The following is a 27,450-nucleotide window of genomic DNA, read 5'->3' on the forward strand; positions in this document are numbered from 1 at the left end:
CGAATTTTAAATTTGTCAGACAAGATGAATATTTTGAGATTAGACGTTTTTTCGCATTGCGAGAAATGCCTATTTTATATCTGAAATTCATTCTTTTTGTATTATATTTTATTAATATTTGCTGTTCTGGAGAACAGACTGAAAATTCATTGTCGTATTTCAATGTTTCACATGGTAGAAATTGATATAAATGATAGTGACTAGTTTATTCTTTGCTTGGAGACGTAAACAAGTTATAAACTTTTGTTTATTTTGTACGTTTCGTGATTTGAAATAAGCAAAATTTTCTATTTGGATTGAAAAATAAATTAAGAAAATTCTTTTTTGGATTTAAAGAAATCATAGCATAAAATGGAGCAAAATAAATAAATAAATAAATGCAGTCTTGGAATTCTTTTGATTTCAGTTTTACTTTCCGAGTAAAAGCAGATTTTCTACTGACTGAATGAATGTTTCTTTATAGACTTTTCTTTAGCAACTTTTTAATATGTTCATGTTTAATGCGTGTAAACATGTACATTTCCGTTTGGTTTTCAGAGAATAATTGCACTTTGTTTCTTGATGATGACGAAATATTGTGATTTCATTAAATTTGAATACGTCTTTAAAAGGCTGACATTTTACGTTGCATAATTTTCATTAAGATAGTTTGTTTGTGTTTTGCTTGAAATATCATTTATTTCCCAACTTAATTATTAGTGAAAATTTTAATAATTCAGTCACTTACTTTGTTCTTTTCTTACTTTTTATATCCTATACTTTGGAATTTATTTTTCTCTCTTTTTTCTTTTCTGTTGGAAAGCAAAGCTGAAGATCGAATTATTAATTGATTTCGAACATGTATTATTTAAAAAATATGAATGTCAGCGGTGCCAAACTCAAATAGTACGAACCGTATATACAAGGTCTAAAGTTGTAGGCTGGGGGAGGGGATTAAATAAAAATAAATAAATAAAAACGTAGATTTATTTGGAAAAAGTATATGTTAAAAAGAATGGTAAAACTTGACTTTTTGACAATTGGCAATTCTACTCTGCTACCATCTCCTTTCTAGGCCTATTTTGTCAGCCGCGGTTAATTTCAAAACTGATTCTAGGCGATTGTGTACAATTGTGGTCCTAGAGGGAGCTTTTCTAATTCACTTTAGCAGAAAACTGTTGCTGATTTAAACTTCGCGATCTTATCTAATTCATAATTTTTAATACATTTCAAAACTCATTTTCTATTTTTATAACCATTGAACATAATATTTCTTGATCGCTAATGATACGTATGGTGAATCTTAAATCTTGAAACCTTTTGTTTTGATCGTGATAAACTTCTTGATTTTACAGGTATTGATTGGGATATTGAACATAAATTGGGTTATTTTTTTGGATTATTGAAAATTCTATGATATGCTCGATCAATTAAGAAAGCTCTTATATGCCAGCATTTCATGCCATCCCTATACATATATCATCTGAAAACAGTTACTTGATAGTCACTATTAAATTCAGTGATTAAATATATGTCTTCTATTATATCTGAGTTTAATATTTTTGATTCTGATGCACATTCACTTTTAAGTTTTTATATTGTACATATTACAGTGAATCTTAATTTTTATCCTCTGAAAAGCGTTATGAGCTGTGGTACTCCTCTCTGCTTTGTAGAGTGCATCAAGAACCACGCTACTCTGCGAGAATCGAACTGAAAACAGCAAGTACCAGCACAATATTAACCCTATTAACTGCCAATTTTTGTTGTTGAAATTTTAAGTCAGATAAGTTATATATACGCATAAAAAGTCGTGTAACCGTATAATTATTTTCAAATTATGGTTTGCTGTGAAAATATTTGATATTTTTGATAAAGTTTATTACTATAAAGTGGTCAATAAAATCATTTCAATAAAAGGAAAAGGCTGAGTAAGTAAGAGAAGTTTATTATAACTCTAAATTACAGGTTTATGTACGGTATTTCATTATAAAATAAAAATCAAACCAAAAAATATAATTCTTCAAATATGGCAATTCTATTACATTCAGTGTACAGACGAATTTCAAATTTATTCTCCTGTTGTCTAGAAATATGCACTTTCTGCTACACACAATACTGACTGATGTTTATAGAATGAAATCAAACTGTCAGGCGTACCAAATATATTTTTGTAACCGAGGAATGTGCATAAAATTCCCAAATGGGGGATCATGACAGTTAATGGGTTAAACTACGAGGAAATTTGAACTTGTGTATAAATTAATATATTTTGTCTGTTTTGCGTTAAGAGTACGTTTGATATTTGTTGTTGGCTAGAAATTGAAATTTTGGATGGGAACATAGAAAATATTGATCTGTAATTAAAAATGAAAGTTATAGAATTTTTTAGGATGTTAAGGTGTATCTTGCTCAACTAATATTACACATTTAAGGTAAAGATCCAATTATTAGAAAGTCTAGAAATCTTTTCTTTGGCTTTTATTACCTTACCTACTGTTAGTTTTTATATCCTAGTTTTTCAAAACCAGTAAAAAACATCGAAAGAAAATTGCTGAATGAACAGAATCGTAGCGACGGGGGGGGGGATTAGAGGAATAGAAGCCTCGAGCGTTGCGATGACAAAATATTTGTCCATTTATTTTTCTTTATAAATTCAAACATGAAAGAAGCGAATAAAAAATACTATGCCCAAAGCTAGATTTATCCTCGCCAGCTCGCTATACAAACGTTCTGTGTTCTATCCGAATTCTACGAATAAATAGTTCGTTTTATAAATCGAAAATAATCGAGCTTTTCCGAGTGAGAATTTTTGTCCATATCGCCTTATTGTGCACTTCTGTAAATACTTCAAATTATTTTGCTTTTCGAAGTCCTTTTTATTCCTATTTCTTGCTTTTTCAAAAGGAATAGTTTATTTAATTTTTTTTTTTTTCGTTTTAAGGTTTTGAAAGAGTTTTACTATAGTTTACTAAGTTTCATTTTCTTTTTAATTTGTCTTTTTTACAGAGTTTGTAAGTTTTATTTACAATATTACTTCCTTTTCATTTTATTATTCAGTTTAACTTTAGGATTAATTTTAGGAGCGTTTTAAAAAATCATAAGCATTTCTAAGGCTGCGACAATAATTCACTTCGTGCCTTGTGCAATTTCAAATAATGTTAAGAGATATATTTATTAGAATTTATGATGTTTTTATGTAATATAAAATAGAATAAGACTTTTATAAATATATTAAATTCTTATTCTAATATATTAAAAAAAATGATTCGTAATTTTATCTAATATGAAGTAGAATCTTTAATTTTCTTCTTAAATTCCTCAAAGTATTTAAAGGTACGAATATTTAAATCTTGGGTGAAATGTCGGATGATGTAATGTCCTGCCCAGAAGGTCTGCGAGACGAATGTCAACATTCCTGTCATCCGAACAGGTCTTTGTGGTAACAGGTTACTAGTGCCATCTGCTGTTGCTCCGTCGCAATTAGGATTATCTCGTTTGACTGGAAAATTTGAGGCGTTTTATATTTAAGTTTAAATATGCTCTGGCAATTAAATATTGTTAAAATTATTTTTCCTTATAAGGTGAATAATAATAATAATAATAATAATAATAAAAGTTCTTAGTTTTGTTTTCTAAATTTAAATAGCATCAAAATCGTCTAAGTATTATTTTTCGTATTAGTTGTTAGCTGAGTTGCTTGTTCATTGCATACAACATTGTTTTTAAATCCCTAATGTATATATTGCGGTATGCGTTTGACTTTTATATTCAATTTGCCAAAAATTTTTTAATAGCAGAAATATTCTGATAAAATGGAAAACTGCTATCTCTCCAAAGTTATTTTCCTTCCCTTTTTTTCTTCTTTCTTTTTATCTGGTGTAAGGATATTTCTGTTTTAAATAGCGATATTTAGATTATGAAATTTTGCTGAAAATTTTTTCTTCTAGTGCCAGTTCGCTTGTTTGGTTTTTCTTGGGAAAAAGGAATATATTAGCAAAATGAATTAAAAATATTTTTAGGATATTAAATGCTTTATATTCTTTGTGTCAGAAAAAGTATCCGAAGATATTACAACTTTAACTTAATGAGTCATTAAACTTAATTTTCAAAATTTATAATCTCTGGTGTTAGCAGTTTATTTCCATATTTCTTTTCCCTTTCATGCCTTCTCTAATCACAGATTGCGAAATAATTATAATATTGTCAGTATTAATTAATGATTATTACTGTGAGAAATCTTACAGCAACAAATTTTGAAGGGGATTTGAAATTCATAATTCTGGCACGTGTATCCCTTTGGCTGCGTGTATATTCAAATTGTAGTACCTTGTGTCACATGTAGATGGCAGCAGGAGAGAAATCTTTTAATCTGCTTAAACTCTTTTCCTTATATATTTGGCATTTCATCCTATAATTGGCGAGAAAAGGTTGCTGGTGTTTCCGTTTTGTAGTTCAGCACTAAAATGGAATAACCGGTGATGTTAGATCTGAAGCAATCGGATGACTTCGATTCAGTAAGCTTGGAAAAATTGAGTGATGGGAAAGCTGATTAAACATTACGTGAGAAAAATTGACTTTCCTTTCTCGTCAAATGACGTGCGTTTCCCTGAATCATTGCTTGAAAATTGTATGCCACTCATTTCTTCCATTGTGATCTACAATTTCAGCTTTGGAAATGAAACATTTTGACAAATATTGGTGGGATTATTTTCTTGTTTTAGTGCGAACTCAGAGGTAAGAACTTTTCAATACTGTGTATCAACTTTTTTCATGTCTTTCGAAGTATAATGGGAAATTTGAAATACGAAAGAAATTTTACCCGTATTGTCATTCAGTATTTAGTTTTCATAACTATGCAATATGTAAGTTTTTTAGTCATAAAAATGTACGATATTCTCCAATATTGAAGTATGAAACTGGCTGATGATTTTATTGCAACAAAGTCATCCAGAAGATCGTCTGCATTTACCTAATCCCATATATCCCATTTATAGTGTTGTTTTTCATTCTATGTTATTTTAATGAACAAGATGTAAATTATCCACTGTTGTAAATAATAATTAAAAAAAAACTGTGATTATACATTCCTTGGTTTATTTTGCAACTTTTCGTCAATGAATTGTCTGCCATCAAGATTTCGTATATCAAAATGAAAATATTTTAGCTTCTTGTTGCTAACTTGGTATTAGTTGGTATATTTTAGTTGCATTTTTTAAAGAGTTCATTTTCCAGAGAAAATGGGCCAATGACAAAATTATCGCATTTAAATTATTAATTATTATATTCTTTTAAATGTTTTATGTCTTGGAAAATCAATGTCTTAAATTTTGACAAACTTGAGGGAAAATTAGTATAGAAGAATCATTAATATTTATCAGTAAAAATATTTAGAGCTTTACTCTGTAATCTTTATTTCCGGAGATGATTTAAGACAGAATTGTTTGTTTGATATTTTTGTGATTTAGCCCTGATCTCGACTTAAAAATTTTGATTTTGACGTGTTTCATGTACGTTCTCTCAGAAAAGAAGTGGCAAATTATTTTAAATTCTTTAAAAAAATAAATAACAAAATTACTTATTCTAATTATCTAATCTATCTTATATTTAATTCAATCTTTTTGTAAACTAATAAGCTTATTTCGTTAGGTTCTATAGAGTGAGTAATAATTTTATAAAATAAGATTTTTCGAATTTTTAAAATATTTTTAAGTGCTATTTGACAACAAAAATATATGAAATATGAATTTAAATTCGCTAAGTTGGTAGTTAAATAAATAAAAACCTTATTCTGAAAGTTACCATTTTCAGAGCTGAGAAACCTACTCATTTTACTTATTTTATTTTAAATTTATCTTGTAAATCCTTGCAATATTAGAATAATTATGTTTTTCGGATAAATAGAGTGTTGAATTATCATTCAATTATCTTTATGATTGGGTAACCCAGGATTGTGTATCCTAAAATGTTAATTTATATTAATGTTGCTTTAAGGTTTGTTCTGTCTCTTTCTAATAGACGCCGTCGTCCCCTTGCTGCCATCCAATAGAATCTTTAGAAACTCAAGATATCCACTTAAAAAATTTTTTTATTATCGAATTTGATTGAAAAAATGGTGCAACAGTGCAATTGTTAAGTGTTATCATATATATGATAACACTTAACAATTGCACTGTTGTACCATTTTTTCAATCAAATTCATATATATTGCCATTGAAACTATACAAATATGTCAAAAATATTATAGACACGAAGCAGTAATTAATTTAAAAAAAGTGATATTTTGTTAAATACAATTATTCGAAAAAATTCAAAATTTTCTTTAAATGTTTCTAATTACAGCAGCTTAAATATGTTTGCTAAAATAAAAACCTAATTTTAAGCATGTTTTTTTAATTGTTTTTTCGATCCCTCCTCCCACGCAAAAAATAATAATGTACGGATTTCTGTTGGAGGGCGGGACCAGAAGTACATAGAAGAATTGTGTTTTTACTCTTAACATAAAGCTTTTCTTACATCCCAGTGAGCCCTGAATAAAATTCAGTCTGTCTGATGGCCTGAAATATGAAAGTGTATTTGCATCCAAGTGTATTATTTTAAATCTTTTATCTCCAGAAAACAATGATACGTGCCAGTTAATTCATGCGTTTCGCAAGTACATCGTAAGAGAGAAGTCAGATCACTTTCCCATCTCGCACTTGGCGTGCTGTCCAGCCCTCCTATGGCAACCCTAAAATGAAAATTATCCCCAAGATCTCAATGCTCAGAGCATTGGTTGAGTTGTGTTGCAACAGGAGCTTTGTGTCTCTTGCGATGTGCTCTAAATGACATCAAATGTAATGAACACATTGGGATTTCTGCGTTATGAGGTTGCGCACCGCCCTTAATGTAAGTCCAAATCTTGTTCACCATCTTCTTTTGTTTAAGATAATTATGAAAATATTTATTTTCGAAATAACCCTTAATAGAATCGACACATGTTACTTCTCCTTGCACGTTTTGAACGAGCAACGATAGCGCAGCTAACAGAGCATCATCTATTTAAATTCTGTTTTTTATGGGTTTCGCCAGACAGAGAATGTCATCTGAAAAGCAATAAGAGAGTATTTTCATCCTTTTTTTTGTTTATTTTTTAAATTCATTATTTATTCAGTAACAGGTCTTCGAATGTTAAACGTTTGCTAATTGTCATTTGACTCCGGAACTATTTAATAATGAAAGTGATCTTGTATATGTGTGGGAGGTTGGGAAATTAAGATGGAAATGTGTGATACATCGTGAATATTTATTCGATTAACGCACTTGCACATGATGTTTGTAACAGTTATGTACAGTAACCTGATGTTACCATTTAAGCTTGAATGAATATAAGCGGCAAGTTTTTCGTTGTCAGTATTCCTCCATTTTAATTCTTTAATATTCTGGTTTTTCTTTTGTTTTTAATGAAATAACTAGGTTTTTTTTGTTAAATATTTAGATTGCCTTAATGTTTAAATCTTTGGTTCGTTTCAACGTGCACTTTATTAATTACGAAATATATTATTACTTTTACTTTATTTCCGAACAATATTAATTTACTAAAATCATCTGAAAAATTTAGGAGGAGTGATCATAGTTTTTCTTTATTATATATAGCTGCTTTTTTTACTATACCATTAAAAAGTATACCAGTATTTTAATAAAAACTAATTTTTATTTAAATTGATAATTAATTTTTTCCTTCAAGAAATCTATTGTTATGTGTTAATAGTGCTCGTTTCATTTTATTTATGAAATATATTACTTTTGAAGCTTTGAACAACATTTTTTAACTTCTGCTGAGAATTCTATGCTCACTACTTTATTGGCTTCGTTGGCTGGGAATTTTTGTGGTTTCCTCCGAACAAAATATTTAGAAACTCGGCGAAAGAATTGCTGCCACACCATTATTGATACTGACAAGGCTGACAATTGATTTTTCTTTTTTCCGCCAAAACGCTTCGTGCTATGTGCCTTAGCGTACTTTTGTTATTTCTGTTGGCAGGCATTTTATTCTGGTCTGATTTTTCCTAAGGGATATTAAATTTGAGCTATTCTTCTGTTGTCTGGTTGTTCGCACAACTTATGCTCTCCTTAACCTATTGACATGTTGTTTTGAAAACAAAAATTCCAGATTTTTTTTTTTTTTTTTTTTTTGCATTTATTTAGTCGGGTGCCCCCCCCCCCCCCCATTCTTTTAAATTAGCAGTATATGGATATGGTACGGGAAGCATTCTACTGTTCAAATAATAGGTAGACAAATTTTTCGCGATATCTTCGCTATTAAAAAAAAAATAGAATTAATGTGTTTTTTCAACGAACTGGCTTCGGAATATTTAAATGCTTGTCAGGTTCTTTCTTACGTTTTACATCATAAACATTTTTTTTACGTTATAGGATGTAAGGTTTTTCCAAATAAAAAGAGAAAGGACTGGTGGTGTTAAATAGTACTTTCACCGAGGGCAGGAAAATGGGGGGGGGGGCGGTCTTGAAACGAAGTATTTACGCAAATTTTACGCAGTTAATTAAAATTGCATGGCGTCTAAAGAGGACCATGCTTTTATACTTGATAATGTTTTGTGCAAGTTTAAATTGGTTCGTTTGGCCGAATCGCCGACCATGTAAAGTTCTTATAATTCACTAAATTGAATTCCAATATCTAATTGTTAGCCATACTTCATATATTACTTTACTAAAGAAATAAAATTAAGAAATCTGTGATAAAATGATTAATAAGATATGTTTTAATGCTATTAGATGAACAAATGGCTTGGCATTATAAGTTTAATGTCACTGACTTGCAGGTATTTGATATCAAATTATCATTCATAATTCATTAGCATGATTTCACTCTTGCTGTATTTATGTTTATTTCTAAAATTATCCTTGATTTCATTAAATTTTTATACAATTCATCGCATAGCTTAATGTAGCAGATGGATAACTAATGTTTAATGATTCACTATCGTCCTTAATAAATCCATATTAAGCAAAAGAGAATCTTCATTGCGCATTCACGTGGGATGTTTCCGCGGAAGTCTGACTGCGAAATCGTTCCGACAAGAGATATATTACCGTATAATCGCACCGCTCTTACTCAGCAAATTCGGGTTAAATTTGAGACTATGTTACGAGTTTAAGAATACTTCTAAATGTAATTTTTCAATCCTTAATTTTTTATGTATTAGGTTTTCAATAAAATTAAAATATAGGTACCGAATAATTAATTTTGTTTTTAAAAATTTAATTAGGATTTAATATTTTTTGCGACATTTGTAATACTTTAATCACATCCCTCGGGGAATTTTTAATGACATCAGATATGAAATTTTCTTTCCAATTGTTTTTTTACATTTTCGCAATTTTTTTTCCTAACCAATTTTATGTAAGGTTCAATTAAATTTCGCTTTTAAGCGGATTTTTTTCATCTCTTTATAGTATAATAATAGTGAATTTTGTAATTAAAAAAAAGCAAGAACTTAAAAACATAAATTTTCTTGCATTGATTTTTTAATTGTATTCATACTAGCTTATGCTCCTCTAAACTTCAATGGTTTAAAAAAAAATTATGTGCATCAGCAAAATGCAGGAAAAGTATTCATACTTTTAAATTTCCCTTTTGTGAAGTTAAGTTTTAATTATTTTATAAATAGTGATCTACGTTAATTTTATAAATAGTGATCATCGTTAATTTTTTTATATTAATTCTTATTGTAATCTGTTTGTGTACTCTTGCATGATATTGAAAGCTGATAATTTATAATTCTATGTAACAACTAATTATTTTATATTAGTGGCTATGAAAATGCAAAAAGTGTAGTCCTTTTTGGTATTTTACATTTTTATAGTCAAATTTAATAAAACATATAGAGGGATTACTAACGATAAATTTTGGGTTTTAACTATGGAAACATTAAAACTTAATGATAACTTTTGATGATAGTCTTAGTGATAATCTTTGATGATAACCTTTAATTTCTAAAAAAAATGTTCATCCTTTGTTTATATTTAAAATTCAAATGTGTAAAACGCATTTTCCCCTTTCAATTATATTGGTATGTAAACGGATGCGAAGTATTCTGCGTAGACAGTATGAAGGGGAAAATATCAAGTATAAACATGAAAGATTTTATTATTTTTAGGAGCCCTATTTTTTCTTTTTTTTACACCAATCTGTAAATCCGGAGAAGAAATGCATGCCTTTTTTGTTTGAGTAAAGAAAAACCGATGTTTAATATAGGGCTTAATATGCCTTACGTATTCCAGTTCCCTTTTCAAAACAATTCAGATTTCTATTGGCTAATCCTTTTTACCCGAACGGTTTTATTTTCACCAATTTTTTTCTTTGCTGGAAGTTTTTGCAGCTACGCAGCGTTCATGTTATTTTACACTTATGTTATGAAATGGAACGAAAATTGATTTTTATGCCACCCTTTGTCCGTTCTCCTTTGGGTCCCACCAACCAACCATTAATGGTTAAGCCTTGTCGCTTTGTACCTACAAAGCGATAGAAAGAATGGCCACAAAACAAAGTGGAACATGGTATCTTTCGATAACGGTGGAAATTTTTTTTCGAAAGAGCAAAAAGAATTGTTAGATGATTTTTAAAAAAAAAAAAAAAAAAAAAAAAAAAACACCACAACAATCCTGGAATTTCACTTTTGGGATTCTGGTTGAAATTAGGAACCTGCATTGTTAAACGTTTGCAATTCTACGAACGAGGTGAAGCATTGTTTTCCGTATTTCGTTTCGTTCTCCTTTATTTCTTTTTTCTCATTAATCTTATGAACAAAGCACTTTTACTCCGTTTGCTCATAGAATTGGAAATGTGTGCTAACTCTCATTCCAGTTATGAAGCAAGAAATACGAGTTGGGGGAATGACCGAGCAGAAATTTTACTTGCTTATGAGATTTGGTATAAGAAATTATTTGTGTAATTATTGCGGATACATTTTGAAGACTCAATTCAATGCTTTAAAATTCCATGCATACTAGATTGGTGAAGCATTCAACGGAGTACTTCTTCATTGAAAACAGATGATGAATAACATACAAATAAATTTTTAGGAATAACATATAAATTATCTTCCTTAGCGTTTAAATTTAGTATTAGTAAATGTAAATTTCTTGTTATTGCATGAAAAAAATTCATTTAATAGCAAAAATTTATATAAATATCTTTGTATAGTGATTTCTTATAGTTTGAATATCTATTCTTTAGATATTTTATTGAAATATTTCCTTTAAAATATTTTGCTTTTGGGCTTTTAAAAGATTTTTTTCTGTGTGAAATTCTGTGTACTTACTGGGCAATGATAGATTTTTTTTCTAATAATTTTGTGAATAAAAATGTCAAGAATCTAGAACTTTGAGCTTTCATTAATTTATTGAATATATAAAATCGAACCTTTAATGCTTTGCTATTTTCTCCCCCTAGTGGATAATCATTCTGTAGCATGACTAGTAATTAGAAGAATTTTAAAAGTGGATTTGATGCCTGAAGGTCGTAATTTATGATACTTCTCTATTAGAAAATCTGCTTAATATTGTTAAGAATAATATGGCAAACTTTAATATATTAGTGGATTTTTATTATTTATTTTGGTGTATCTATATTTAATTATTGCCTGCACTTCATAATTATACACAAAAATCAAAGAATTAAAACAACTCGCTCTAATAAAACGTGTTCAAGTGAAACTCCCGTAAGTCCTGTATAAGTCCTGCAAGTCCTGTATACTCCCGTAAGTCCTGTATACTCCCTGCTGTATAAGTCGACATCGAAATCGACTTTTAATAAATAAGTTTTATTTTATTTTTGTTAAAATAAAATGAATAACTTCTAAACATTGACAATTATTATTAAAATTATATTTATTTCTTGAAAATAATGGATCTCCGATTGTACTGAAATTTACTTACGGAAAATAATGGATTTCTCATCGTACTAAAATATATGATGGCGTTGAGTTGCCTGCATAAGGTGCTAGAGAAGCTATGAGAGGAAATGAGATACAGCAGTGAGCTTAGTTGACTTCTATGCAGCCCTCTTTTTTTTTTTTTTGAGATAGCGCTATCTGTTCTGTTAAAGGGAGAAAAAGATTTAAAACACGTGTGCACCTGCTCCTCACAAAAAAAATAGTCGTTTGCGTTTTACCTCTGTAGGTCCCTCCCCTATCTTTGATTCTTTTATTGATTTCTCTCTGTATTTTTTAAATTACTTTTCTATGCTGACATACTATCTGTAAATTGCGTGGTATGAAAATCGTTACGCATAGATCCGGTCGACCTTTAGCACTATATTTAGAACGTGTTTTTGGGTAATAGGTACTCTATAAGAAAGAGGTTCCCAAATAAGTTTTTAGTTAAATATCTATCGTGTTTTTAATGTTTTCTTCAATAAATCGGCACATGTTATCGCTAAAAAAACATTTTCATACTGCTTTGAAATTCATAAAAATGAGCTTTTCAGTGATATCATTTTTTTAATTATTATTTCTGCGCAATTATTTTCCAAAATATTTTTTTTTTTTCGAAATAAATTTTTTACGCTTTTGGAGCAATACTTTTTATTGTTGTAAGGAAATTCGAACCAATTTTATTTTTTCATCCTATTTTTCATTCGTGTACTTTTATTAATATTTAACTTTATTTTTAAAAAAGTTTTCTTTGGTCATTAATTCCTACGTAAATTTTCTGCTTTCGTTTTGATTAACATGATGTTAGTTGACAAATACATACCTAAAATCTAGTTCTGTACATTATACAGTATAATTTATATATCAAGAAATAGCAGAAGAGAAGCATAAACTTTGGTTAAGTTCAAGATAACACATTCCTTCTGCTGTTTCTATAACAAGACTTATCTTTAAAAATGAAGTTCCTATCTCCTAATTTGTTTACACCATATTTCTAAATATGAAGTAAATATTAACTGTTGCTTGAATTTTAAGTACCTTACGAAAATCTTAAATTGACAGTAGCATAAACAATTCCTTTAACTAACAGATTTTGACTTTATTTTTTGTGTATGTGATAGTAAATTTTATCACATCTGTTTAAATGAGCTTGAAACATTGAATAACTTTTTCCTAGGATAGATAAGAGTTGAGTTTAAATAAGCAGGCATGCGAGAAACATAAACACGTATTCATGCAAATTGGCTCTGTGACAGATATCTTGTTTGTTGTGCTGCGAATGGAAAACCAAACCGATTTTAAATTTTTATTTTATCTCATCTTATCTCGACTTCAATCTCTGGCTTTAAGATGGATGAGGAAACATTTAAATTAAGCCAGTCTGCTGATATGTCTGTTTCTTTTTAACCATGATTTAGTTCAAAAGTACGTGAAACATTATGCCATTTCTCCGGTGGTAGAATTTCCGGTATATTTTTCTGCATTTGAAATATTTCCTTTATTGATAAACTAGATTAACAGAACTGTCATTGTAATCCACCCGGTCGGAGGCAAAAAAGGGGTCAAATTAGAAATCTGAAGTCTATAACAGCAAAAAAAAAAAAAAAAAAGAGTTTCTGAGTTTATTTCTAAAATGTGCATTAAAAGAATAACAAGTATAACGATAAATTTAATCTATTTTTCATGATACTTGGCGTCTGTCTTTGCTACCTAGGATTCAAGCTTGTTTGGAGTCAATAAGTATTTCTTTTAAACGAAACGATTCCATATATAAATTTTATGTTTTCTTGCCTGTAAGATATTTGTAAAATTCAATTATCCCAACTTCAATGAATTTTTTCTTTCCGTTCGTAATTCAGGATACTTTTCGAAAAATTCAAGCATTAAAAGAAAAGTCATCAAAAGTCAGTAGACTTTGTAAATTTTTGTTTCAAATTCAGTTTTAAGACGATGTAATGTCACTCAGTATTTTTAAAACAAAGTACAATTTTTGTATTTTAGTACAAAAAAACACGCAAACATCAAAACATGCATAATTTTGATTTTTAAAATTAAGAAACCAATCAAAAATATCTTTGTCGTTATATCCGATGTCATATTCCAACAATAACACATTTCGAAATATGTGAAATTTGGATGATATGACAACATACAACTATCGCATGTCACATTTGAGAGTAAATGTAATTAACTTACACGTATTTTGCATTAATAAAAATCTTTGGCAAATCTGACATTCGCCATTTTGATATAACAGTGGCGCTATTCTGCGCCGTTTTGTACCTATGGAGTTGTTGTTATCAGCAAAATTAGTGTTAATCGAAAAGATTTAAAAAAAAAAAAAAACCATGTTAGAAATGGCCCATCATTTTCTGCTAGCTACTTCACGAGACGTCACATCTTTTGAAAGCGTACATAATTTAGTTGGCCAGATGTTGAGACACAAGCGTGTATCTGATTGAGTGGGGATAGGTTTTTGGCGTCTCCCCTTTCACACGCACCCTTTACTCCCTCCTCACGATTCTTCACTTCCTTCACGACGAAGATTCGATCGCCACTTTCTGAAGGAAGTCTACGAATCCAGACGCATCATTTCTGCTGTCTCCTTCATACAACTGCTTGTTTATAAACAGTTAGCCGGTTCGCTTTGGTTTACACAAACAGATGAGGTATAATTCTTCTGACTGCCCGCTCCCCCAGTTTCAATGCCTTAAATTTGAGTAATAATTGCATTTATGTTCACAATAAACAAGTTTTTTTTTTATATTTTCACGATCCCTTTTGGTTTGCAGAAATTTCTGAGACACCAAGTATGCGTTAAAGTACAAATAAATAAATAAAAATAAAAAATAAAGGCCTACAAATGAAGCAATAATTTAGAAGAAAATTTAATTCAGATTTTTGATAATTTTTTTACAAAATAGCGCTGCTTTTTTTTAAAAAAATATTAGTAACTACAAAAATAAATAAATAAATAAATAAATTAGAAACTTGACTGAAGGGCGTCTTCTGAGAGCTTTATTAATTTCATTTTGAGAAAGGATTCATAGTTCGATTTTTTTTTTTTTTTCATATACCTATATTAAATTTATTGCTGGATACTAAATATATATATTTACATGCAATTATTAAAATATTGAATATAATAATGATTTTAAATGCGCGTTTAATGTTTTTATATGGAAATAGATATGTATTTTATAATTTCCTGAATTGAAATATTTTTATCTGAAACAAAAGATAAATGGAAAATTGGCAGTTGAGCAATTTCTTTCTTGGTCCTATTTCGTGATCTTTTTGCTTTTTATTTTCACTCTAAATGGCAAATTATGCTTTTATAGGAAAATTCTTGCTTATTTAGTCTATTGAATTTATCTCTTATTCTTTAGTGACTAATTTGCGGTATTAACATCATTAATATGTTAATGGAATTCTTCAGCTCTAAATATAAAATTAAAAAAAACAAAACATTTTTATCCTGTTGTGGCGTAATTGAATTCTGAGGCTCAAGGAGACATAAAGATAATATTTCATGAATGAACTTTATAAACGTTTGGTGCATCAAACGATTATAAACAGTCTAGTATTTATATATTTTATAATCTACAATCCAAAAATCAAAATCTTCGATATGCTTTTTTAATATTTTGTTTTCATTTAAAACGAAACGTCAAGAAACTTGTTTTTCAGTTAAACACTGTGTTTGGAGTACTAGCTAACAAATAAATGGTAACATTTTCCTATCAAGTTGAATTTTTATTTTTTTTTATTTTTACATTTTTCCTACACAAATTATTAAATATGGTGTTATCATAAACCTTCTTTCCGAATGGAATACATGGATGGAATTATTGATACTGATATTCGTGTGTGCAATATATCTGATAAAATAGAAAAAAATTCCATCATTCCTACCAGTAAATACATTCCTGAAGTGTTTTATTTCTATAGATGGCATCCATTATCCTATTCATTTGTCTGGCTGAAGGCGTATACGAGTACGCTGTCTCCTCTATACCTTAATGATCTAATGACATCTTTGTTACCCGAAAACGTTGTCATAGTTTTGGAGAACGTTCTAACGGCCAATAAGAATTTGGGATGTCACCCTCTTATTAGGATTTCGGAAATAGACTCGTCTTTCTATTCGTTCCGTGAAATTATTAGTCAAATGGTGCCCCCTTCCTCCTCCTCTATCCAACCCGTTTCTAAAAACTTTTTGAGTGACGAATTCCCTTTAGCGATTTTTACCATTGATCGTGAAGAAGTCGCCTCTCTTAATGATGAAGTCTTGTTCCAACTGTCTCAAACAAGTCTGGACTGTGGAAAACAAGACAAATGACTTTTCTTGGAAAGAAGGATATAAGCATTTTTTAAAGCTTTTTTAGTCGACCCATGTATGAAAAGTTTTAATTCAGTTAGTGAAATAAAGAATGAATTTCACGCGACGCTTTCATTGTAGCATAAAGTGTCTCAAACAATTAAGAGAAGCAAGTGGGAGGATATTTCTATTTTAGTGACGAATCTTCAATTAATTAGATGCGTTTTTTTCTTTCCTTTTCTTTTTCTGAATAGTTCGTTTTTTTCACCCTTTACTCGCTTTCGAAATTCGGTTAATCTATGTAAGGGAAAGTGGTACATGGGTGAGTACATTCAGAATAAAATATTTTTAGTTCACTGGAACATGACTTCTGGAACGTCTTTTACTCGAGTGGAACAGCTTTAATTCGTCTTTTGGGAACTTTAGTTGATTTTCAAGTTTGTAATTTTGTCCTTTGAATTTTAAGTTGTTTAAGAATTCTCTTAAGAGCCATTACGAGCAAACTATTATTTTCTTTATTGCAACGTAAATGGAGTTGAACTTTTTAAATTTTTATCAAATGGACTTTTTTTTTTTAACTGTTGAAAATTTTTTTCAGTAAATAACTGAAGAGATTTATTCATTTTGGGAATACAATGATCGTAAACCGAATTTATAAGCACTGTTTCACTGACACTTTAACAAGGGAGGAATGGGGAAGGGGGGAATGCTGAATCACATATTTTAAATTGGCTATAAATATCCTACTTAAAGCACATCTGCCCTGTTTATGACGTATTTCTGAGATTGTTGAGTTTTCAATCTTCTGTCTATCTGTCATTACAAATCGCCACTCCCACAGTTTTAACTTGACATTTCCCGAGCAGCATAGTATTTGCCTATTATGTGCTCATCATAAACTATTACACTCGCGCAACAGTAAACATTCTCATTTGACATTATAGTTGGGTCGCAATTCAGTTGTCTCATAATAGTTTAATGTCTTAAAATCTTTTTAACTAATATTGATTTATTTAACTAATATTTTAAAATTTTTGTACGTCAGAAATTAACTTCTATATCTGAGTATTAAAACATGCAAGATAAAATTCATTAAAAATATGTATTTAAATTTTTCAGTTTTCTTTGAATGAATGACTTTCATTTCAATGTTACAATATTTAGTCGTTGAAAAATTCCTTAATATGTATAATAAACATATGGTTTTAAATAAGTTTCTAATATAACTTTACATTATTTTCACAATGTTAGGGAGTCATAAAAGAATTTATTCCACAAGAAAATTTGTCATAAATTTGCATTAAAATATTAGTAGTTAATGCCTTTGCATGTAATAAAGAATTTGAATAACAAAATTTCCGTTATTTAATTCTGTAGTTAAGTCAATTTAGTAATTTAATCACCACTTTGTTATTCTTGTCGTAATTTAATTACGACAAGAATATCTTTCACGAAGTATCTCAGGTGTCCTTAATGTTCTTGAATGAAATGAATTGAAATAACAATAAATTCCAAACGGGATTATTCTAATTCAGATGTTAAATATATAAGTCTAGGCTTAAAATGTTAATTTAACAGTTAAACAACAAATATAAAATCGAACTTATTCAATTTTGACTAGTAAGATTTTAAACAAGCAGATGAATCATCGGCTTATGAAATCAGGTTTGGAGATTTTAGATTCAACGGTTTTCTGTGTTTCTGATCTGTAAAGGGATCTTAAGGTCTTGTTTGTATGTAAACGAACTGTGTGGTCTCATTTCATTGCGCAAGAACAACAGAGCGAATACTCTAGACTTTTGAAGTCCTGTGGGATTTTATGCTCGTGAAAAAATAAAACTGCTCCATTGAGCGTTGGTGGGAACCGATGCAGTCGGCCGGAATTCACTGAATGAAATTCCCGAATAAGCTTCTCTTTCTTTTTTTGTTGGGGATTCTTGTTATTCAAAATGGAATATCCTTCACGACTTGGATCGTCTTATTGTTCTATAGTTTACTTTTCCATTTCATATCGATCGATGCTAGTATTTAAATGGAATAATCTGTATTCCTTGAGAACTTCAAACTGGAACATTTACCAACCAATAAAATATCAGTATTTTATGAACAGAAAAACTGATATACCTGTAGGTGCTGATAAGTTCTATTTTCAGCTGTTTTAGATTTGATTAATATTTAATTTATTTTGATTTTTGTAAAATTTAAGCCCTGTTCTGTTTTTCGCTTTTGAAAAATCTTCAGAATTGATTTCATTTCCATATATTCATTTTTCTAATAAATTGTGCAATTTTAATAATTTAGTAATGTTTTAATTGGAATCTATTGAAATTTGCTAGTTATGGTGATTTGTATGTTATGTCTAATTTTATAATATAATCTAAATATATTGATTAATTTAACTGTATCTGACAAATGTCGTTTTTCATTACATTTTTAAAGAAAAACTTTCATAAAGATAACGTGAGAGGTTGGCGTCAAAAGTTTTTTTGTTCCAATAGGCTTTTATTTTTCATTTCAATTAGTAAAGAATACGAAAGGATAATCAAAAATAGTCCGACTAATGATTACATTCAAGCTGATTTTTAAGGATTGCTTCTGGCTTGTGTTTTGGTGACGTCATTTTTTCATGCTTTATTTTCCTTATCTTAAAAAAATAAAATAATAATAATGAAAGTTGGTTGCTAAGAATAAATAATTGGCTTTTTGATAAGAAGCATACAGTCAGTGAAAGATTAATCCAACCGTTAACTACACAGAAAATAACTGGATTAGTTCATTGCATTAGTTGAAATCGTCAGTGGAAAACAAATGAAAAAATATTTTGTTTGTAATTAATCCTTTATTGATGGAAATACTAAATTTATTCGAGTAACGAATTTCAAATATTTCTTTCTTTCTTATCATGTCAGCCATTTTTGCGTGATTTGATTTTTGTCCGTCTAGACGTCCGTTTTTTTTTGTTTTTTTTTGCTAGTATTATACTTTATTTATAATAATACGAATTTCAAAAGCAAATAAACTCACGTTCAAATGGTTCAACATTTGTACAAATGAATTGTATAAAGTTACGTTTCAGTTTCATTCTCGTGTTTGGTCATATACAGCTACCTCTTTCTCAGAGTGGTTATCTTTTTAATAAATTTTAAAGAAATGCAAGAAACTTTTAAAATTAAATTAAAAATGACATTAAAATTATACTTAGAAATTTCTCCATATTCAATTTTTCATAAAATATAAATAATGTTAAGTTTTAATCCTTGTGTTCTAAAATAATTCCATGCCTTGCGAGAAGTAGCCATGTCTTTTCTGTCGTCCAGTAGCCCGAAACTGCGAGTTGAGTTCGTCGTTTTCTGAAGCATCTGGATACTACCTACTCTTATCAGAGTTGTCAAATGACTTTAAAACTCCTTACTTTGTGTCGATTCCTTTGAAGTCTAGTTCAACAATCCAACGTTGATTGGCGTCATACAGATAGATGACTTCACTGCTGCTCACCGGAGTGTGACTACTTCTTTGTTTTTAGAAAATCTGATTGTTTTCGCGATTTAAAGTTCGGAGACATCATGCCTCGGGTACCTGCCGGCAGGATACCCGCCAATCTCGCCAGCGAACTTTCGTTTGGCGGTGGACTTCCGAAATCCTACTCGTCTTGGCGCTTGATAGGGTAAAATGCATGTTGTAAACTTTCTGACTTCTATTCTCAAAATTTGCTGCTAATGTGTGCTGAGTATTAGTGCTAGCTGAATGTGCTAGCTGAGTAAAAAATGTGCTAACTGAGTATTAGTTTAAATTATTTTTAACTTCTTCAGAAAAAAAAATGTTTTAAGCGATTTTTTTTAACGTTTTATAAATTTTTACTAATTGCTATTTAGAAAATTAAGGAAAAAAAAGTTCTTTAAATTTTTAAAACCATTTTTCATTTTCTTTTCTCGTATTTCTTTATTTGAAAGAAAATTAAATATACACATATCATTATCCTTGAAAAGGTTATTATTTGAATATTTACGATTTTGCTTTTCTCGCATTTTATTTTATTACTATGTCCTATTTCATAAACGTGCAACACTGTCCTATTTTCATCATTTTGAAGCATTTCAAGTATCCTACTTTTTCACCGCCTATTGAAAAATGTCTTATAATAGTAAATATTTTTCCAAGTACTGCCTCAAAACATTTTTATTTTTGTTTACTTTTTTGCTGTCTCCGATATGCATATTTTTTTATGTTTTCATTATGATCCACTCAACTTAATAAATTCTATTTCGAAACAAAAATCCTGTTACTTCAGAGCAGGACGCGACATTCTCCACTCCCATCGCATTTGCAACAAAAATAAATAAATAAATAAATACCTTTATAAATCAGTGCATTCGAACATAACGTAAAAGAAGCAAATAAATGTTGAGGATTAAGAGGAGATTAAGTTTAACATTTGTTTTATCTTTGAATAAAGTTCGTATCTGACTTTTTTTTAACTCAAGATTTAATTGATTGTTATTACCTAGAGATGATTATACATTCAATTTATGCTGGAACTAATCAAAATGAGGTTTTATGAAAAAACAATTTTAAAATATTTTAAATGTATAGCGTACCATGGAAATTTCTTCGAAAACATTTTTTTTTCTTTTTTACAGATAAACTGTTTCCGAAATACATTTTGTGCAAGAATTAAATTGCATTTCTACATCTGAATTTTTTAACGTTCTTGAAATCAATTATTTCAGATCTTTTTTAGAAATTTCTTTAAGGATTACAAAAATTTCATGTGTACTAATTATAAAAGGATTTAACGAATTAACTTGACTCACAACAATAAAAGTGATTATGGAAAATATGAAATTAAAGAATAAGCAGAGGGACGAATTACATAATTTAAACTAACATGTTTGTAAGATTTTTTTTTATATATTGTAATGGAATCTCTGAATATCTTGGTATAGTAATGGAATCTTCGATGAGTGAAATTGACTCGCTTCATGAATTTAATGTTAAGAAATATTTATTCTTGAAGTTGCTGAGCTGAATATGCCATATGAAAACTTTCAATACTGAAAACTTTTCTATTCATCCTTTTCTATTCTTTGCACATTAATTGTTAGTTTTCATTAAAAGATAGTTGTTATTAAAAAACAAAGTTTTTTTTAAATATGCTCTTCATATCGTACAATTTGTCGGCAGTCGATTTCAGTTTTAAAAACAATTTTACTAGGATTCCTAGAATACTATAATGAACTGACTTTTTAATATTTCTACCCATTGGATATCATGGCTGCAAGCTATATATAATGAATTCTGACGATATGCATTGTACTTTCCGAATGGAGTGAGTGAGTAACACCGATGTTATTCTTTTTCATCTGATCTGATTAGGCCTGGTCTTAGTCTCTGGATTATTTCATTTTATTTGTCTGGAATATGAATGACACTTATCGTACCCATTGTTACGAAGCGCCTCCCCGGCGACGACAGCCAATAAATATATCATACAGTTAATTCATAGTCTTGTGGCTAGAACTCCCTTCCTTTCACTTTTTTTTTTTTTTTTCACTTTTTGTTAACCTACTTGAGGCGCGCTTCCGATGGGAAAACAGTTTTTTACAAACTATTGGTGTGCTCTGCTTATTTTCAACTCCGAAGGCTTACTTTTTGAATAATGTCAAGTTCTGGAATTTTCTACAAATATTATCTATCATTTGCGATTCTGATTGAATTTTTGCTTGTGTTAACCAGCCGAGAATTTCCGCTATGATAGGTAAATAACTTGCCAAGAGGTTCCATCCGATTATCTGCAAATTTTAAAATAATCTAAAATAATTGTGTAATCAATGCATCCGATTTAGACTAGATTATGAGGAACTTTGGAAATATATTGACATCTTCATGGATTAATATTAGCCTTTTGCTTTTAGAAAAGTAATTAGATGCATAATTATTGAGCGAATGCAAGACCTCATTTTATTGTTTCGGGAAATAAAAAGTATAATTTTATTTATTTCGAAAAATTTTGTCTGCGATTTTCTTACAATTGAGAAGATTTTATTAATTATCGGAAAAGTTAGAATGAAGCGCTTTGTAGAATGGTGCTTGAGAGAAACCATCCGAGTAAAACAGGATAAAGAAATTCTAAAAGTTTTTTGGTTATTGTGTTTTAAAATAAATTATATTAACCCTCGTAAATGTTTGAATCCCCTTGAAAAAAAATTGCTGCATGTTTTCGAATATAGTGTTTGAAGTTCTACTGTAGTGTCAACTTAAAATGCATTGTTTTAAATTCTGTTATAGGAGAAATATTCTTAATATTTTTAATTTGTTTTATCTTTATTAAATTTATGAAATGAAGTTTTATTCGTTCCGAAATTTACTGCTATATAAGTCTAATAGGCGGATTTTTTAAAAATTTTCTTTGAAATTATGTAATGTGTTGCTGGTTTTGCATGAAATTCAGTAATTTAATTAGATAGTTATTCGAAGTATGGAATGTTTGCTTTACTTTAATACTTTATGTACTTTACATATGTAGCTGATAAAATACTCGTACGTTATACAAAATGACGGATTCTTTTTCAGCGATGTATGAAAAAAGGTTTTTGTCGAGTCGATGCGTTTGAAATGAATTGTGAAACGAAATATGCGGGCGGATTTATCGGAGAATTATTTCTAAACTGCTTATTGCTAGATTAGATTGAAATAATATTTTAAATTATTATTACTTATTAAATGCTTGTTAGTAAAAACACTTCAAACATTCTTGTTATTACAAGTTCGCAAGTATCATCAATGAGTGGAATATGATTGTAAAATATATAAATGAAACAGATCCAACACCTGTGCATTCTCTAGAAATCTCATGTATCAAAGTGCCGCATGCAAAAAGCTATACTGTAATATTTTAATATAATTGTTGGAACCACCGGCGATATTAGATATTTCATTTTTGTAACTTGAGTATCCTATGATAATGTGCAATAATTAGAGATTGGTTAAAAAATATAAAGTGTTTCTAGCGTCAATAAACGATTTTGATAAATTTAACACAAGACATTTTGATATAAACGGGTCGAAATGAAATATGACAGTATATATTTCTTGGACCCTGTAATTAACCAAACCTTTTGACCAGTTTGTTTCTAGTAGACTAAAAGGTAAACAAATCAATCTTGTTACAAAAAAAAAAAAAAAAAAAAAAAAAAAAAAAACACTTTCCGCGTTTTTAATTTATTCTCATTAGTCTCCATGGAGAAGTCTATGTACTCTGAGGCGACGTTGATTTTTCTTCTCGTAGAATCTATTAATACATCTTTGTGTCACGAAAGGTGTTTCTTGTTAGTCTTCTTTCGGTTCCCATAGTGACAACGTTGATTAAAGGAGGGGGGGGGGAGTATTTTACCTTGGTCCTCTTGGAAGAATTTCAGTAATTTATTTATAATAAATATTGACTGTACAAAAAATACCCTATAATTTCTCCTATCTTTGCTGTTTTTTTATCATTACTAGAGCATTTGTGTTTATCTATATCATATGCGACGTCCTTTTTATTTTTGAAATATTCATCTACTACTTTTTGATAATATTTGTCAATTAGGTCGATCTGCTTGATAGATATGTACATATTGGAGAAGTGATTTTTTTCTTTTTAGATTTACAGTATAATCACGTTTTTGAAGTCACTTGCAAATGTTGCTTTCCTTAGTTATTTTCGATCCAAAGCTAGTAAATATGCAAACTCGTAGCCTTTTGCATTCAAATGATTTCCAGGAAGTAGCCTTATTTCTCAAATTCCTGTTTCTTTTTACATTCGGCCCTGTTTTGAAACTGAAATTTAGTCATCCATGGTTCCGCCATCAAACATTTTATATGCGTTTACCCTTCAATGATTATAGAAATTAGATATTTGAAAAATGTATATAGAATTCATATGGAAAACTGTTTAGAATGTGAAAGTATACGTTCTATAATTTTTTGATTTTATATGAAAAATTTCTCGTTTGTTTTATTGTTTTGCTTTTCACTATACTGAATTTAACGTTGTTTATCATTCTGTTTGTGTTGTTTGGGATTTCGCGGGTCGTCTCTCCTACAGATCACATTGTTTCAGGAGCATTTTGATATTTGTTAATAGAATATTCAGTGTATATATTTTATTCCATGTTTTTGAAGTTTCAAAGTAATGCTATTTTTAGAATTGCTATACTAAAAGGAATTGATTTTTTTTAGCAATTCAAATATATGTTCGGACATTTGTTTTTCGTCTTTACAGTTTGTTATCTGCGCAGACTCTGATGCCTTTAGATATAGGATTATCGGTTTTGTTTCAGAAATACTATTGACAGTGACATTACAGAAATTTCGTTTTTTGTCGCTGACTTTTGAAAAATATTATATTTAGAAGATTTTTACAGTGATAAAGTTATATTTTATAGACTTTCGCGTTTATTCCTTCTATTTTCAGAAAATATTTAAAAATTTTATGCAGTAGTAACTTTTTTTTATTATGTAAATAATGAATCGAATCTATCAATGATCTATGGAGTTTTTCTTTAAATGCGGCTGAGTTAGGAAAATTTCTTTTTTAATGAAATTAAAATCACATTTTGACTTCTATTGGGCAATTCAGATGTGTTAATTAGTATGCTGTATTTAAAGTGAGGAAACAGTCTTCGCAATTGATAGAGGAAACTTTCATTTGACTTAGGTTGCACCTTTTTTTCCCCCTCTTCATTGCGATTCTTTAAAAAACTTGTTTCCTGTCATCCTTGGTCCAAAGTAAATAATTCCCAGCTGTGTTTTGATTAATTTTGCGTTAAAGCATTGTGTGGCTTTTCATAATTGCTTTTAAAATAAGTCGCAAGAACTCCTTTTATCCAACACGTTTTAATTCAATAATAATAATTTTCAGTTACATTCGAATTTTCTCTTTAGATATATGTGTTAATAATATTGAAATGGGATTGAAAAGTCTGTCGTGAAAATTGGATGAAATATTCAAATGACCTTTTCAATTGGAGATTGAAAGAACAGATTCGGGCTATATTTCCTTTGATTAACTATTCTCATTGTAATAAGATTATAATCGAAAGTAGTTCATAGAATGACGAAGGTAGTTGCCTGAAAGTATGCATTTGAACAAAGGGAGAGGGGGAAATATCATAAACTAATAGTATTTAACAATTTGGCAGCATCTGCTTGAACGAAATTTTCACTGATCATCATAATAGAATATTAACTCGTTCACTGCTACAATTGGCAAGTGATTCCAAATATCTATCCCAGCGGTTCTCTATTTAGTTGTTTGTACCAGTTATTGTCTAAAATATATTTTAAAGCCCACTAATTAAATGTATGAATTTAAAATAGATGCATATATATGTCAGTTATTAGTAAAGCGTATTATAAAAAGATTGAGAATATAATGCTTATATAGCTCAAGCTGAAAATTTATTACTTAGCTGACCTAATGTAATAATGTTTTTTTTAAAGTGGTCAATATAAAAGAAAAGCCCTCGATGAGATTTTTGACATTGTCTCTATGAGAGAATCATTATCTAGATTAAAGCTTCATAGATTCAGCCGCGAGTCATATTTTATTCGATTTATTTATTTGACATATAAATATGAAAATAAAATTAAGAAAACACTTTCACATAAATCACTAGCATTCTGTGCCCTTCAGGTTGGAAACCGCTGATTTGTCTAGTTAAATGACCGCTTCTTCACTGTTTCTTAACTATGGTGGGAAAAAAAAAATCTTATTGAAAAATAGTTGTGAATCACGCGCGACTCAAGTGGCAACCAACGTGTCCTAAAACAATATTACATCTTATATAAGCAGAAATAACTTTTATGAGACTAGACATTCATAAAAAGATGAGTGTGTAGTATTTTAATTCAAAGATCCACGATTTGCTTCAATAAAACGTTTTGACTTCTCTTTTTAAAATTATATTAGACACTAAAAGGTTTGTTACAAATGTCGATACTTCTTTGTAATTTCTAAATTGCCTTTTTATCATAAAATAGTAAATTATAATCTCTTAATGTAAATGTAATATTCGTAGCTTCTGCTGATATTTGATAAGAGCGGAATGAGAATTTAAGATTCCATTAGAACATATTTCTTTGTCATTATTATTTATTTCGTTTCTGTATTGATCACTAATTCCCATTTGCTCTCTCATTTTATCTTAAAAGAACAGAATTGTGGCAAACGAAACTTGACTCGTTCTCCCGTTAATAAAGCTGGGTTCTACTGCCAATAAAACCCGCCATCCTATCAAACCTTCATCTCGCCTGAATTCTGTGAATTCTTCATTCATGGGAAATGATCGTTTCGGGACTTGCATGGGAATCAAAGATTTAGTAAGCTATTTCCTTCTAACAGAACGAGTTGCAAAGTTCGCGAAAATAATCACCAAACTTTTCACATCGCGTCTAAATTCTTGATCTGTGAATAGAATATAATTAACCGATACATTTCCTTTTATAGTAAAATTGATTTGTCTGTCACTGTTAAGGAAGAATTGGCATTTCATGCATATGAGAACTCTGTTCTCTTTTTGTTCTATTCCTTTTGAATTTCTTGATCTAAATTTCGAATCTTTATTGATGTTTTAATTGTTCTCTTTTGTAAGTAGCTAATGATTTTTTTTTTTTTTCGAATTCCTGCTTGTCTAATTCTAAAAATTTAAGTATTTAGGCTACATGGTTATTATTAAAGAACTATTGACATTTCAAACGGAATTTTATTGTATAAATTTGATGCAATACATTTTATTGCGATTAAACTGATGGATTTTCATTTAATTTCGGGTTCAATATTGTGTGTTTAACATAATTACATTTTAGATGTTATTTTAAAATGGTTAGTTGTATTCTAGTTATCTAAAGACTGTAGTAGTTGCATTGCTCTATCTTCTCTTTTGGATAATAGATGGCGATGCCTAATTAGGTACGCATCCCATGGCGCACTGCGATTGTAAATAATGAGATGATACGCTGTTCTGTTAAGGTGTGCGCGCGGGATTGTCTTGTTTTCTGTGTTTGTTTTGTGTGAAATGTGACCATTAAAGAAATGTTCCCGAAAACATGCATCCCCTTCCTTCCATTGCACGGATTATAATGATCTACATTCTACCACAAGATGATTCTTCATTCTTACTTATGTAGATTTAGCCTTACAATGCATCATATAGCCATTTGGCTACACGTTTTCAT

General features: G+C 29.4%; 1 protein-coding gene across 6 annotated transcripts in view; it reads left to right on the plus strand.

The window, feature by feature from the left end:
* The window catches only part of LOC129958177 (spermatogenesis-associated protein 13-like), a 111,157-nt gene that overhangs the window by 32,890 nt on the left and 50,817 nt on the right, over positions 1–27,450 (plus strand). For 3 of the 6 annotated variants that reach the window (XM_056070437.1, XM_056070438.1, XM_056070440.1), the window contains exon 1: positions 6,759–6,867. The exons of 2 other annotated variants lie outside the window; for them this stretch is intronic. In XM_056070437.1, coding sequence (XP_055926412.1) covers positions 6,844–6,867 — 24 coding nt within the window. In that variant the 5' untranslated portion in view covers positions 6,759–6,843. Of the gene's footprint in view, positions 1–4,611; positions 4,717–6,758; positions 6,868–27,450 lie in introns of those variants that run through there. One more of the 6 variants, XM_056070439.1, reaches the window with a different exon arrangement.

This window comes from Argiope bruennichi, chromosome X1, assembly GCF_947563725.1.
Source record: "Argiope bruennichi chromosome X1, qqArgBrue1.1, whole genome shotgun sequence".
NCBI classification, from domain to species: Eukaryota; Metazoa; Arthropoda; class Arachnida; order Araneae; family Araneidae; genus Argiope; species Argiope bruennichi.